Genomic DNA, 16,358 nt, shown 5'->3' on the forward strand with positions numbered 1-16,358 from the left:
CAGGCTCCATGCAGGGAGCCGGACGTGGGACTCGATCCTGGGTCTCCAGGATCACGCCCTGGGCTGCAGGTGGCGCTAAACCGCTGCACCACCAGGGCTGCCCTGCAGATGGAAATTTAAAAAAATAAAAAGGAACTATCAAAGATGTCTAATATCTAATAAGGATATTCTTACTCTCCTTCCCCAAACCCCTGCCACTACTTAGCAATACCCTTCTGTCATATTTGAATGTTCTTTTGACTCCAGTGGAGGATCCATAGAATGTGAAGAATGCAAACTCATACTTTATAGCTAACAGCTCCTGGACATTCAGAGAATAGGGTAAAACGACCTAGGAAGCACACAGTGGCTCTCCAAGTGTGTAGCAGTAACATCAGCAGGGAACTTGCTGGAAATGCAAGTTCTTGGCCCTTACCCCAGATCTACTCATTTGGAAACACTATAGTGGGCTGCCATATTCGGTGTTTTGAGCAGGTGTGGAGACCGAGGAAAATCTGGATCTGGAGGCAAGAAGACCCAGATTTTACCACAACCGTCACCAACTAGCTGTTGGTCCTGCACTTCCAAGCAGGCAGGTCCTGCACTTCGGAGCACTGATTGCCTATGCGTTAGATGGTGGCATTGGTTTAGATGGCGAGTGACAATCCTTTTGGTTCTAGTGCATGATTTTTAACCTTCTGTATATTCCGATAGTTTATTTATAATACCCGAATGCCTAAAATCAGCTTCAATTAATCCCATAATTAAATGAGTTAAGCTATTCGAAGTATAATGGAAGGTAAATACAGAAGAGTGTTAATCAATAAAAGATGTTATTACTTACAGCTTTTTTATCAGGTTGGCTATCATCATAACCAGTTGTAAGGTCTCTAATGCCAGAAATTTCAAATCTGCCACAAGTTTTTGGATAATTATTCTTCCCATCGTAGTTTCTAAGGTTTTCAAACAATTTTTTAATGGTGCCTTGATCATGGCAGATAAAATAGGAAGCTTTGGTAATATGGTAGCCATATCTATCAAAAGAAATAAAATAAAGTAATATACAACATGGTGACTGCTATATTTGAAAGTTGCTAAGACCACAGATCATAAAAGCTATCATCACAAGAATAAATATTTGTGATTATATGTGGTGTGGATGTTAACTTGACTTACTATGGTGATCACTTTGTAATATATATAAATATCAAATCATTATGTTATTATACCTGACATTAATGTCAATTACATCTCAATAAAAAAAAGTACAAATATGGAAAATGAGGAACAAATAATCTCACTGGTGTATACAGAACATATATCAATCAGTATATTTTAAGCTAAATGAAACGAATAACAATGACTAGCTTCAAAGGAATAATTTAGCATAAAAAAGAGGTATAACTATTGACCCCAGGTATTGCCAAACTGCTGCCTGGCCTTTGGCCTATCTTGGGAGGTGAAAGTTTCATTTCATCGCAGCCACACCACACCCATTCCTGTATGTATTGCCATCAGCTGCTTTTGCACTACAAAGGCGGACTTGACTAGTGGCTCTAAACACGTAATAGATGTTTCACGAAAACCTTTGTCCTTTCTGACATCAGGGAATCACCCTCTTCAATTAGCTATTTCTGCAACTGATGTTCTCATTTGTTAAGGATTAACACAGTCATAAGTGATAATTAGTATTGAATAGTTAAGCATTAAAAGAAAAGGTGATCTTTAGTTTTCAGAAGAACCCTCACCCAAAGTAAGGGCATTAGAAAGAATATTAGTGTCACACATAAAAACATAATAAAACTTTAAAAAATTAAACAGAGTTAATAGAAACTTACTCAACATAAATGGCCTTTAGCTGCTGAGACAAAGACAAATTCTTGGTTGCTAGAAAGCTAGCCAACTCGGCGCTGATGACAGCGGCGCTGACTCCATCTTTGTCCAGAACAAAAGGGCAGCACATATATCCTGCAGAAACACGTGTCATACATACGCTCTTAGGACTGGGTTCCTTTACCACCCTGTACATGCACATTATCTCCACGCAACTTGCCCATCGCAAAAGAGGTTGTACGGTATGAATATGTGAATGCTTCTCATTTACCACCTGTATATTCAGGAATCCAGCTCAAGGCCTAGGGGCGAGGCAGGCCTTCAAGCTGTATTGGGTGAATCTAGGAGATTCTCCTCCTAGACAAACTGTTCATTCCCCAGGTCCAGCTCAAACCCCTCCGCTCACACAAGATGGTTCCTTCCCAGTTGTTCTAGTCAATGCTTATTCCATCTTCCCTAAATTCCAAAAGTCCTTGTGAGTTACGTCCTTCACCTTGACACCTAGCCTGTGCTGTCTTGTGTGGCTGGTAATGAGCTCGATGCACACTGCTCTAGGCTGAGGTCAGTGTCATCTTTTTCTCTCAGGGTCACTATGTAATTGATGTGCAATAAATATTTGATAAACAAGTACAAGAAAAAAATGTTTAATAAAAAGCTATAGAAAGACTGCCAAATTGTGACAAAAGGGCAAAAGTTGAGCTATTGCACACTTCATTTGATTAATTAGTTAAATGATATTTGGGAGCATCTGTGCTGCAGGAAATACAGATGAATTTTTTTTTTTTAAGATTTATTTATTGGAGAGAAGGGGAGGCACACGTGTGCACATGTGTGTGGGCACACACACACATCAGGGGGAGGCGCAGAGGGAGAGAATTTGCAAGCCAACTCCTTGCTGAGTGCAGAGCCCAATGTGGGGCTCGATCTCAGGACCCTGAGATCATGACCTGAGCGGAAACCAAGAGTCAGATGCTTAACCGACAGCCATCCAAGGGACCCTGGAGGAATGTTCTTGTATAAGGTATGATAACTTTTACTAAATGGATAGCTAAAACATCCTCCACACAAACATCTAAATTTCAGGTTTCTATACTAGCTCCCCTTTCTCTTCACCTATACTGACAATTTAAGACAGTCTTTCTCAGTCATTCTGGCTGGACTTGGGGCTGTCCTTTCAGGTGACAGTCACTTTGATGAAAGCCCCATAACTGAGTCCTCTCCTTTCCTCTGGACAGACTTCGGTCTAAGCACTTTTGGGAGAGGAGCAAACCATATCTGACTTGAGGAACTACCACAACTGCCCAAAATATGGGGGTTCCGGAGCTATAAGCACCCGTGTGCAGAACATCACTGTTTTCATCAAGGGAATGGATTCACTTTCTTTTATTAATGGCTTGGTTATTTGTGAGGTATTCTTTTTAGCTGAAAGAAAATTTGAGATGCCAAATTTAGGGTAGGGAAGTTCAACACCCTTTGAGCACCGGTGTGCTCCTGTTCTACTGTTAATTTTTTTAACCCAAATCCAAATCCCATTTATTTGCATTCTATATATTAGCTAATGCTATAATCACCATTATCACTTCTTACCGATAGCTTCTTCAAATGCAAATAAGACATTCTTCCCCTGGTCTATTAGCTGTTTGGCTCGGTTTCCCATCCACTTAAAGCCAGTTAGTGTTTCCTAAAAGGGATAACCCAAAAGAGAAGGAAATGCCTTAGACCTTCTACAGAGCAAAAGAGATTCAAGGGCAAGTCCCAGAAATACCTTACCTCAAAGTGAAAGCCTTCCTTTAAGGCAATGGCCCGCAAGATTTTGGAGGAGACGGTGCTGGACAGCATGTATAAGTCTTTGAGGGCACTGTGATCTTGGTTCTTTTCTTTCCAGGAGGTAAAAAGCCACCAGCCCAGGAGGGCCCCCAACTCATTGCCTGAAAACACTCTCCATTCACCGCTGAAAGAAAAAACAACCAATGCATTGCTGTGATCTTAAGAGAGACATTGGAAGTGACTGAGACATGACAATTAAGGCAAACAAGGCTCAAAGTGGTTCCTGCAAGTGTCCTTGTCTTTCTTGTTTAAATAACTGGTTGGAACCGTGACTGTCACTTCACAAACATTTGAGTAGTAGCTCTGTCTCAACCAGTTTGCTTAGACAAACCTCCCATCTTTGAAGAGTGATGCTACATGAAGCTTTCAATTGTCTTTGGCAAAGGCTTTGGTTTTATTATGTATGTATGTATGTATTTATTTATTAAGATTTTATTTAGTCATTCATGTGAGACACAGAGAGAAAGGCAGAGACATAGGCAGGGGGAGAAACCAGCTCCCTGCAGGGAGCCTGATGCGGGACTTGATCCCAGGACCCCAGCCAAAGGCAGACGCTCAACTGCTGAGCCACTCAGGTGTCCCAAGGCTTTGGTTTTAAAGATGATAGAAATATGCTTGCAAGATCCCACGCACCCTATCCTACCCCAGGATAACAGTCTGCATATCTCAATTTTCAGTATGGTCAGTATTGAGGTTTCAGGGAGGCAATAGCCTAGCCTGCCTCAAGAGCAAGTTCATACTAAAACGATGAGGATACCAAAGAACAGACATGGGATTCACTCTCCTCTTTGTAATCTGGGTGGCTAGGACATCTCATGTTTCAACATGTATCACTCTAGCTTAACTTTCTAGAAAGTGATTAGAATTGTACCTGTTTGGGGGCACCTGAGTGGCTCAGTTGGTTAAGCATCTGCCTTCAGTTCAGGTCATGATCTCCAAGTTCTGGAATCGAGCCCCACATCAGGCTCACTGCTCAGTGGGGGGTCTGCTTTTCCCTCTCCATCTGCCCCTCCCCCACTTTTATGCTGTCTCTCTCTCTCTCCCCCAAATAAAAAAAATCTTAAAAAAAAAAAAAAAAAGAATTGAATCTGTTCGACCATAATCTAAAACCCTAATCCTCTGTGGCAGTGGCTCAGTCAGTTGAGCATCCAACTCTTGATTTTGGCTCAGGTCATAATCTCAGTGATAAGACTGAAGCCTATGTGGGGCTCGAGCTGGCACGGAGTTGGCTTCAGCTTCTCTCTCTCCCTTTGTCCTTCAGCCCCTTGCTCGCTCTCTCTCAAAAAACTTAAAACATCACATGTGCTGTCTGACACCCAAAACTGTGTGGACCTTGCCTGCCTTTCATCTTTTCTCTCCACTTATGTCCTATTCCACTTATGGTCAAACTTGTCTTAAACACTGGGTACTCCACTGCTATTCCTCTCTGGTCCCCTCAACCTAAATCTGACGTTTCCTGGAAGCAAATACTGAACTGTAAAGCTAGCACCAAACACAGTACTTGCCAGCATTAGGGACTGAGTCATTAATTATAATAAAATCAATGATGAAATGAGACAAGATTAATAGTAATTTCAATTCCAAGTCCATCCTGGTCCGGTTTACTCTGCATTAATTATGCTGGCCTCCAGAACAGCGTTTTGCATATGTTAGAGGTTCAGTGACAGGAGGTTCAGGGATGACTTGTGGGACAATAAATGGTAAATATTTCCAAATAGGTCCAGTTGCCCCAGGAACATTTTACTGCTGAAGATGTCACCCCATTATGTTTTCTATCAGAAAGGTAATCATGATCAACTGCACCTGTCTTGCTTTTCCGCCACAGCAAGTCTATCAGCATCTGGATCATTCGCTAAAACGATTTTGGCCTTGGTTTTGTCAGCCAAGGCAAAAGATAAAGTCTGAAAAAGAGTAGTAAAATAAAAGATTACTTCAGTCAAGAATTGATCATATTATAGTCTTTAAAACACATTCAATTCCTTAAGAACTAAAAGAACTTTCCCCAAACGAAGGCTGGATTTTATTTCTGGAGCTGGTCTTGGCCGGTCACCTATTACTTCCTAATCCTGAGGTGATGTAATGGGAACATCCCACGTGACCCACACCTGCCCACGGGATTCACCCCACATCCGATAGCATGCATGTGGTGAGACTGGTATTTCTAGGCCTTGCCAAGTGATCAACCTCAAAAACAAACCAAAATAAATGGACTCTCTGAATATCACTGCTGTTGTTTTTTTAAAAGATTTTAAAAATTTATTTGAGAGAGAGTGAATGAGAAAGAAAGCACAAGCCAGAGGGGAGAGGCAGAGGGAAAGGGAGAAGCAGACTCCCTGCTAAGCAGGGACGAGGAACTCAGTCCCATGACCCTGAGATCATGACCTGAGTCAAATGCAGCCGCTTAACCGACTGAGCCACCCAGGTGCCCTTCTCTTAATATCTTTGTTACCCTAACCTTTAAAAAGGTTAAAGAGACCATAATTTAAGTAGCATTATTTCAAATTAGAAAAATTAAGGAATAAAAATTAAGGAATAGAAATCATGTGATAAATATGCATTCTGTTTCTGTTCCTTTTTAACATTAAGAAAGCAAAATAAACTCAATTTAAATTTAATTCAATTTAAAACATTTCAGTATCAGCTCTCACATCCTGATGCTAAGATGTGTATTTTGCAAGTTCCTATAAGAAATGGATGACTAATACATATCTCTCAGATGATGAAGCTGGGTTTTTTGTTCAGCACAATGGAAACACATACAAAGTTATTATACTCGATAGTAAGAATTCTGGATATAATAGGTAAGTTCTAGAACAAAAAAGAGTAGGTTACCAAGACACCTTTCCCCTCCTCAGGATTTGGGTATTTCACTGTTGGGAACTCCGGATCAGGATCTTTCTGTTCGGGAACAGCCTCGGGAGGAACAAAGTCAAAAGCCTTGAAGGCCGACTGCACAAAGTCATGGCCCACGCCGTGGACAGATGTATGCACAAACTTCACCTTAGTCTCCCGGTTCACACTCCTGGAATTAAACACACCACAGAAAAGGATAGAATATAGATAAAAGATGCAAATATGGCTTGCAAAACTAGAAGCTTTGCTATCAAGGGACCAGATTTGTAATAAAGGATGAAATCCATGTGATTAGAGTGTACAAGACAACCGACTATCTAACTCCATTTAAAAAAAGAAGCAAAACTTATTCATTCTTACCCAAATATGCACCCTCCCCCCAACGTATTCAGATTTTAAATTTTACTCTGTAGTTATCTGATTACTTTCAGAGTTTGTTTCATGAGATAGCTTTCACATCTAGAAGCAGATTAAGGAATGGTCCAGGGGATCCCTGGGTGGCTCAGAGGTTTAGTGCCTGCCTTTGGCCGAGGGCGCAATCCTGGAGTCCCGGGATCGAGTCCCACATCGGGCTCCCAGCATGGAGCCTGCTTCTCCCTCCTCCTGTGTCTCTGCCTCTCTCTCTCTCTCTCTCTCTCTCTATGTCTATAATAAATAAATCTTAAAATAAAAACCCTTTATTAAAAAAAAAAAAAAAAAAAGAACGGTCCAGCTTCACATTCCAGGAGAGACTCCCAGCTGCCCGTGGTGCCTGCTCATGGCCATGCCTGAGTCCTGGCTCCCAATACTCTACTAGCTTCAAAATGATTTTCAAAATGTCCCTTTTTACAAAATGTGATGGAACACCTCATACATGGATGTATTAAAAAAAAAAGTTTTTATCTTTGTCAAGTAGCAATCCTGTTTGTCAAAATACCTGGGGTCGGGGAATTAAAACAGAATGACAATATATATCAAAAGGTAAAAGGAAGGTAAAAATAAGACTGAGAAAGATTCCAGGGTTCTAACCACTAGAATCTTGGGTTATTGTCTTAACCTAACCCGTTTCTTTGGAAGGTGGATGAATGCACAAGGTCTTCTCTTAAAATAGGAAATAAAGTGCATCTGGAAAAGTAAATATGTAAGACTAGTGAGAACAAATCTGGAAAAAAATCACTCAGATATTAAAGTGAAGTATAAAGTTATCACAACCAGGACGGTGTAGAACTAGATGTAAAAAGGCAGATTAAATGAACAGAATAGAGAGAGAGAAATTTTTTTTTTTTTAAGATTTTATTTATTTATTCATAAAGACACAGAGAGAGAGAGGCAGAGACACAGGCAGAGAGAGAAGCAGGCTCCCTGCAGGGAGCCCGACATGGGACTCGATCCCGGGTCTCCGGGATCACGAAGTTTGAAATGGGAAATATATATGAGAAGGTGTAATGGCTTCATGGTTAATATGCTTTGAAGACAGATTCTGAATTTATTTATTTATTTATTATTTATTTATTTATTTATTTATTTATTTATTTATGATAGTCACAGAGAGAGAGAGACAGAGAGAGAGAGGCAGAGACACAGGCAGAGGGAGAAGCAGACTCCACGCAGGGAGCCTGACATGGGACTCGATCCTGGGTCTCCAGGATCGTGCCCTGGGCCCAAGGCAGGCGCTAAACTGCTGCGCCACCCAGGGATCCCCAGACTCTGAATTTAAATCCTAGAGTCCTGCCACTTATAAGCTGTATGACTATTGGTTATTGACTTAACTTCTCTGTGTCATAGTTTTCTCATGTCTCCTCTATAAAATGGTAATACCAGAATCTACCCTCAGCATAACTGTGAGGATTAAAATGAGATTAAATTAACCAATACAAGTAAAGGCCTATATAGAAGCTGGAGCACTCAATCCATGTTAGGAATTATTTTATAAAGGTGATATTTCCAATTAGTCAAAAAAGGTAGATTCTTCAATTTAGTGTGTTGCTATAACTGCAAAACTTAAAAAAAGTTGCTTTCCTACTTCATGTCTCACACAAAATTAAAAACCACTATGACTGAGAAGATTTAAACATAACATGTAAATTTGCAAGTCCTAGGAAAAAAACAAGGGGGACTTTTATTTTATTTTATTATTTTTTTTCAAGGGGTACTTTTAAAAAAATTATCTTGGTGTACAGAAAGTATAACACAAAACTCACAACTCATAAATTAAAAGACTGATAGACATCATCCATCTTTAATGAGGCCATCAAAAAGTTTAAATAATGGGCAGCCCGGGTGGTTCAGTGGTTTAGTGCTGCCTTCACCCCAGGACCTGGTCCTGGAGATGCGGGGATCGAGTCCTACGTCGGGCTCCCTGCATGGAGCCTGCTTCTCCCTCTGCCTGTGTCTCTGCCTCTCTCTCCCTCTCTCTCATGAATAAATAAATAAAATCTTAAAAAAAAGTTTAAATAAAAAAGCCCAAAGGTGACAACAGGAGGGAAAACAATACTTGAAATAAATGAAGAGTGGTTTCCTATATAAGCAAAGAGGTTTCACAAATGCAAAAAATGAATAAATACTTAAATATAGGTTAAGTAAATATGAAAAAAGCAGCTTATTCATACTTAAAGCATCCAGATAAAGTAAGATATTACTTCCCTCTAACAAAATAAGAAACCTGGTAATACTCAGTAGGGGCCAGATGTGTGGATCATATAGTTATGACACACTTGACATATGACGTCGTTGTATTTGATACTGTTTTGACTATGTTGGTGGGAACATCAGCTAGCATGACACGTGTGGAGAGCAATTTATTAATCATTGCCAACTCTGTGCATGCATGTACAGTGCTTCTGCCAGAAATGCGTCTTATGGATCCACATGCACGCACGCCCGTGCCAAGTACTCAAGGAATTGTGCATCGGGCACATTGCTGCTGGGCCTCAGTGGAGCAGCAAACAAGTAGAAAACCTGGTCTTCATGAAATTCAATCAGTGGGCCAGAAAGAAGGCGCAGTCGCATAGGTGTGCTTTGTTCGGTGTATACACCATTTACGAAATGGTCCCTGATGTTTAAAAATTAGGAGATTTCACGTAGAAAATGTAAGTTTCTCATCTCTCTTGGGGAGAATGAGTCAGGTGATCTGGCAAGTCTGGACTTCCACTTGCACCTGGTAACTACGCACCCCCTAGGACGGCCACTCCCTTCAGGTATAGCTAGGGTTTTGCACTCTACAATGGAGCCTCCACTCCCAGTGGTCCAACAATTACAGTATTAGAGACAACCTAGAAATTGGCTTCTTTGAAATCAGTGGTTTCTTGCTGGGGGACAGTCGGGGGTGGCGGGACCCACAGCATGCTAACTGGATGTATCCAAACGTGCGTCGCTGGGTTAAAGAAATGGGTACAGCACACATTGCAGCAAGAGTCACAGCTAATAGGGACCGTGACTGGGATGTGTTACCACACAGAAGGTATCCATGGCAAATTAACTGGGGAAAGAGGGTATAGAACAAACGACCTGCACGCTACATTTCTATTTATGGTTCTGAAGCATATGACACATAATGTGCTAGCACATGCACAGAAAATTTCTGGAAAGATAAAAAAAAAAAAAAATCAGTGTTTCCTTTTGCCACCTTTCACCAAGCTTTTTTTTTTTTTTACATACATATATGCGAACACTCTCATGTATGTGTGCATGTGTGTGTGATTCTACAACACAGGTCAGCAAACTATGGCCAATATGCCAGCCACCTGCTTTTGTCTCTAACAATTTTTTTGAACCTATGTTTGCGTTCATTCATTTATGTATCATCTATGGCTGCTTTCCTACTACCAGAGCAGAGTTGGGTAGTTGTAAAATAGTGGCTCATAGAGCCAAAAATATTTATTACCTGTTCTTTCAAGGAAAATTGCTGACCCTGACCTATGGTCTCTCAAATCAGACACAGCTACCCTGTATGTAGTGACTGGAGAGAAAAGTTTAATGAAAACTGATAGAATTTGGCTGAATCACATTATTTTAACTCACTTGAAGTGAGTTTACAATCCATTTACCTGTGAAAACAGTATTTTTTAAGGTCTTCAAAGTAGCTCTTATTGATGGAAGCACTTGGGTCATGAAGGAGTGGACTGCCATTAATTAAAGAATCGTCCCAAGCTTGAGGCCACGGCTCTAGATTTTCTTCGATAGCTCGAGAAATCCCTTTATCATGAGGAGAGGTGATCTGAGCTCCGTTGTCCCAGTAGACCTGGGGAACGCAGGAACATACCCAGATGGCTTAGGGTGAATGCAAACAAAGCCTCCGTGCCTACCCTGTAAATGTACAGGATGCCTGCGGAAGGACAGAGGTGTCAAGAGAAAAAGCAGAGTACCTTGTACCCATTATCCTGCTTTGGATTGTGGGAGGCAGTTATCATGATTCCAGCACAAAGTTTCAGATGAGACACTGTGTAGGGCTGTAAGGGCAGGAAAGAAGAGCGGTGGTAAGCAAAAATTCAGATATACTGAGCGTGTTTACTGTAGACCGTATCAATTCATTCTCTTTTAATAAACATAACAGATAAACATCATAAGGTGTCATGCCATAATTTTGCACCACACCCAAGGATACAATGACCTTTAGATGACTGCTCAAAATTCTGGGCCGTGCACCGATGAGACAGGTGATATTTTTCTTGGTGCCTTCCTCTCATTCTATCTTCCACTTGGTAGAACTAGAAATCTGCTCAAATACGAAGGTCTAATCCTCCATTTCACATTCTTTTTAAGCCTTCTGCTTGGGACAGAAGCTTATGGATTCTGTTTCTTCCCTCCAACGACTTTCCCTTCTTTCCCATTCACTTTTAGGAACAATGTAGGGCAAGGTTGAAGGAATGGAATGTTCCAAGAGCCTGCTCACCTATGTCCCACTCCAGGGTTAGAAATCCCTCTCTTGTGTTTCCACTCAGCTCCCATGGTTTGCAAGACTACTTCCCCAGGTGGGGAGAGGAGTGGGCTTATCCTCCCTCCGGCCCTACGTGGGATTTACTACACACAGGGGGCTTGAGACTCTAACCATCTGCCCTCCTCCAAGAATCTCTGTGGTCATTTGTCCCTTTAGGACTTATTTTATATCCCCCAAAGAAAAGGGTAGAACTACTCCATAGCATGGGGAAAAGGATCATGAGACACTCATATAATTTATGTTTGATAGAAAAATAATAGCAGTAACACATAGTACAGAAGACCAAGGATGCTTGAATGCACTGCAGTTTTTCCATCAAACAATGAAAGCTGAGCTATGTTTGGATGTGACCTTGCATGTCTGCTGGGTTATTTACAACCTGGGAGGTGGTACATCTACCTGTCAGTGCCCTAGAGCCAGTAAGCACCAAACTACGGGGCTGGCCTGTGTATTTATCCCCTCTCTTCTCCACTTGACGTAAGGAATTGCACTCTACTCACGTTTTTGACTTAATTTCTGAAAACATATATTCTCAGCATCTGGCCCCATTCTTAAAAGTTCTATCTACTTAAAAACAACAGTTGTTATAGCTCCTATTGTCTTTTTCTTTAGGTTCTGCTACATTAAGGATTTCATCCAAAAAAAAAAAAAAAAAGTCTTGCTAAAATATGCCAAACATACTTCATGTCCTGGTCATGAATAGTATGTAGAACAAAACATTTGTATGAAAAGCTGGTACGTCAACCTGTCAAAAATATTCAGGGTAAGGCATGGTTTGGGGCGAATTCAGATTTAGACCCCAGAAGTTTCCAACTGTGCCAGCAAGAAAAAGAAATATAAACCAAATGGAAACACAGTCAACAAACAAAAGACATTTTGCTAACTAGCTAAAATATTCTTTGAATGGAAATTTGAGCTTACAAGAAAATTAGCTCTGATGTATTGGGAGTTGAACACCAGAGAAATATTTTAAAGATGTGGGGAAAACATACCCAGAGAGGTGAGAGAATGCCTGATAAATGCCAAGGGGGCTCTTCTGTCATATAAATACCCAAATCCCAATAGCACTGAAGACCGTAAAATGCAGCCACCTGCCATCCCTGATCCTGTGATAGAAAATTATAAACAGAAAGGACTACTTACCACAAAGGGGGTTGGGGTTATACCAGAAAAGAGGTACACAGGAATCCCTTGAGTGATAAATGTGGTTGCAGCAAGGCGGGCAAATCTGGACATGTGGGGGGAGAAAGGAGAGTAGGGTTGTCAGGACTATGGATGATGGTAAAAAAGGAAATGAGTGCCTGACTCCTTCAGGTTCATTTTATTTCCACTGGCATAGAACATTCAAGTTGGGGGAATCTCAGGAGTCATCTTGTCACACCAGAAATTTTACAGAAATGGGACTAAAGCCAAGAAAAGCCAGACAAGTTGTCCCACTGTCAGTCAGTCAGTCACACAGCGGGCTCCCTGCAGGGAGCCTGATGCAGAACCTGATCCCAGGACCTGGGGACCACAACCTGAGCCCAAGGCAGACACTCAACCGCTGAGCCACCCAGGCGTCCCTCTGGCTCACTTTAAAGGGGCTTTCTTAAAAGAAGCAAGGGAGACACTCAATATATACATTATATATACAAACTAAGTCACAAATTAGCACAGCAAAGATTCAATGTGTTCTCTGCATATGTTTCACAGTTACTGTTTATGTGTTTATGTTCCCCACCAGATACTTAAAATTGGAAGACCAAGGAATAAACAGTTCCTTGCATAAAATCTTTCAACTGCAATAATTTCTAACTCTTTAAGAAGATTCCATTTACTCATCACAAATATTTGACCTTCTAGTGGTTTAATATTTATGCTACCATCTCTAATTGTCTTGCAGGTTGTAGGTGACAGAGAGCAACCTTGAGCTCCACTCCACCCCCATCAAATTCTGAGATCTGTAGGACACCTGGGTGGCTCAGTGTTTGAGCGTCTGCCTTCAGCACAGGTTGTAATCCCAGGGTCCTAGGATCGAGATCCACTCAGTCTCCCCGCAGGGAGCCTGCTTCTCCCTCCGAACTATGTCTCTGCCTCTCTCTGTGTCTCTCATGAATAAATGAATAAAATCTTAAGAAAAAAAAAAAAGAACAAAACAAAAACAACACTTGAGACTTGAACCATAAACTCAAATAGCAGTTACTTTAAGGAAACGCTATAGCTCCAAGGCCAGAGTAAGAAATATTCATACCTTCATTGACAATGTGAACACATCTGAAGGATGTGTCTAGCAGAAGCAGGAGAGTGAGCCTAAAAAGAAGCAATTTCAGAAGCTCAGCAGGCACATAAATGCACTGGGCATGCTCTGGCTGGACGATGTGCCTGCCCCTGGGGCCAGTAAAGCATGCTTTTGACGTAATTCTTATTGTAAATTCACTGAGAACTGACAAACTGACATTCTGGTTTATGCTACATCCCTCTCTTATAAATGCAGAGTGATAGTTTCTCTCTTGCTTTGTTGACAAAAGTTACAGTTTTGGGCTTGTAGCTTAAGAGCAAAAATCTTATTGGGGGCACCTGGGTGGCTCAGTGGGTTGAGCGTTCAACTCTTGATTTTGGCTCAGGTCCTGGGATTGAGCCCTGTGTCAGGCTCTGCACTCAACGCGGAGTCTGCTTGAGGTTCTCTCTCTCCCTGTGTCCCTCCCCCACCCCATCCCACTCACGCTTTACATCTAAATAAATACATACATACATAAATAAAAATAAATAAATAAAAATCTTAAAAAAAAAAAGAGTGAAAATCTTACGTGATTCTGAGCTCAGTCTAGGGGCTAATGCCATCTAATCTTATGCCCTGGCCATATTCCCTTCCCTGGAGCTACACATTTGTTCCCATCAATGCTTCTCTCTTAGATTAGGAGCTCTTTAGGGGCAAAGAATAGGACTCTATGAACTCATCCTGCACTGTAAAGGCAATGAGACTTTTCATTAATGTTAAATATTTGTATATCTTCCAATCTAAGAAACTCTTAAAATACGTCTACTCTGGAGTGACAAAGAATTCATCATAATAGGGGAAGTGCTCAAGTGAAAAAGAGGGTCCTGTAACAGGATTAAGAGCAGGGGGTGGCAACCTACAGTCCATTTGTAAATAAAATTTTACTGGAACGCCACACGCCCATTCGGTATGTATTACTATGGCTGTGCTTGTGCTCCATGCCAGACTTGAGTAGCTGTGATAGACTGTACAGCCCGCAATGAGTAAGACGTTTACTAGTTACTCTTTGGAAATAAAGTTTGCTGACCACTGATGTCAGCTTCTTTATCTGAAACTGTGGCGCCTTCTCTCACTTCACGATCTTGGATGACAGAGGTAAGAGTAGACACTTCATAAGCTGTTGTGCGAATTTAATGAGTAAATACCTGGGGCCTGGTTCATATCCAGCACCCAAGTAATTGTTGTTACTGTCCTCATCATTGTCCTCTGCATCATCGTCTGCCTGTGGCTACGTGAGAGTACCAATGGTTTGGAAATCATACAAGACTGTAGCTGAAAACAGGTGTTCAAGAATGGGAAGGAGCTCAGGTGGCTTACGAATAGTGGAAGAAAAAAATGACAAATGGAAGAAAACGAGGGAGAAATAATGTTGCCATTTTTTAAATAAAGATTTTATTTATTTATTCATGAGAGACAGAGAGAGAGAGAGAGAGAGAGAGAGGCAGAGACACAGGCAGAGGGAGAAGCAGGCCCCATGCAGGCAGCCCGATGTGGGACTCGATCCCGGGTCTCCAGGATCACACTCTGGGCTGAAGGCGGTGCTAAACCGCTGAGCCACCCAGGCTGCCCAATGTTGCCATTTTGAAAAAAAAAGTCTTTTAGGCAGACCTTAAATTCTAAATTATCTAAATAATTTCATTCCCTTAACCCAAGAGTAAAATCAGAATTCGTGAAAGTTGCAAACAGAGTGTACTCATCCTTTTTCTAGGTAAGCAATGTAGCTGGCAAATGTAGGTGAAGCAATTAAGAATTAAAACTATGAAACACACTACAAAAAAATGGGTTCTTAAGTATCTTTAAATACCTTCTGCTGTTGCCTCCACTGGGTGGATGAGCTCGGGCATCAAAGCTAATCACAACACCTCTTTGCTTCAGATCACTGAATTGTTTTTCCAGGTATCTGCAAAATCCCTAAAAAAATATCCCATGGATAATTAAACAAACTGAACAATAAGAAAATAACAGCTTTATTTACTTATTGTCTACCTATATATATAAGCACTGTGCTAGACACTTAGTTTTTTTTTTAATTTTTATTTATTTATTTATTTATTTATTTATTTATTTATTTATTTATGATAGTCACAGAGAGAGAGAGAGGCAGAGACACAGGCAGAGGGAGAAGCAGGCTCCATGCACCGGGAGCCTGACGTGGGATTCGATCCCGAGTCTCCAGGATCGCGCCCTGGGCCAAAGGCAGGCGCCAAACCGCTGCGCCACCCAGGGATCCCCTGTGCTAGACACTTAGTATCTATCATCAGTAACTCCCAGATCTTTACCAAGGAGTCCCATTTTTTTTTTTTAAGATTTATTTATTTATTCATTCAGAGAGAGCAAGGAGAGAGGCAGAGACACAGGCAGAGGGAGAAGCAGGCTCCATGCAGGAAGCCCGATGTGGGACTCGATCCTGGATCTCCAGGATCTCCAGGATCACACCCCGGGCTGTAGGCAGCGTTAAACTGCTGCACCACCGGGGCTGCCCCAAGGAGTCCCATTTTTTAAAAAAATATTTTATTTATTTATAAATAAATAAACATTTATTTATTTATAAATGGGGCACAGGCAGAGGTAGAGTGAGAAGCAGGCTGCATGCAGGGAGCCTGACATGGGACTCGATCCTGAGACTCTAGGATCACACCCTGGGCTGAAGGCGGCGCTAACCACTGAACAACCCGGGCTGCCCAAGGAGTCCCA

The 16,358-nt window shown here is 41.4% G+C and overlaps 1 protein-coding gene across 1 annotated transcript in view; it reads right to left on the minus strand.

The window, feature by feature from the left end:
- Positions 1 to 16,358, minus strand: part of PGM2 (phosphoglucomutase 2) — a 37,986-nt gene that overhangs the window by 11,892 nt on the left and 9,736 nt on the right. Inside the window, exons 3-12 of the mRNA XM_041753194.1 lie at positions 15,469 to 15,575; positions 12,551 to 12,635; positions 10,836 to 10,919; positions 10,518 to 10,711; positions 6,472 to 6,661; positions 5,443 to 5,540; positions 3,583 to 3,763; positions 3,400 to 3,493; positions 1,818 to 1,947; positions 824 to 1,013 (exon numbers count right to left, since the gene is read on the minus strand). Of these exons, the coding sequence (XP_041609128.1) occupies positions 824 to 1,013; positions 1,818 to 1,947; positions 3,400 to 3,493; positions 3,583 to 3,763; positions 5,443 to 5,540; positions 6,472 to 6,661; positions 10,518 to 10,711; positions 10,836 to 10,919; positions 12,551 to 12,635; positions 15,469 to 15,575 (1,353 nt within the window). The remainder of the gene's footprint in view (positions 1 to 823; positions 1,014 to 1,817; positions 1,948 to 3,399; positions 3,494 to 3,582; positions 3,764 to 5,442; positions 5,541 to 6,471; positions 6,662 to 10,517; positions 10,712 to 10,835; positions 10,920 to 12,550; positions 12,636 to 15,468; positions 15,576 to 16,358) is intronic.

Source organism: Vulpes lagopus, chromosome 4, assembly GCF_018345385.1.
Source record: "Vulpes lagopus strain Blue_001 chromosome 4, ASM1834538v1, whole genome shotgun sequence".
NCBI classification, from domain to species: Eukaryota; Metazoa; Chordata; class Mammalia; order Carnivora; family Canidae; genus Vulpes; species Vulpes lagopus.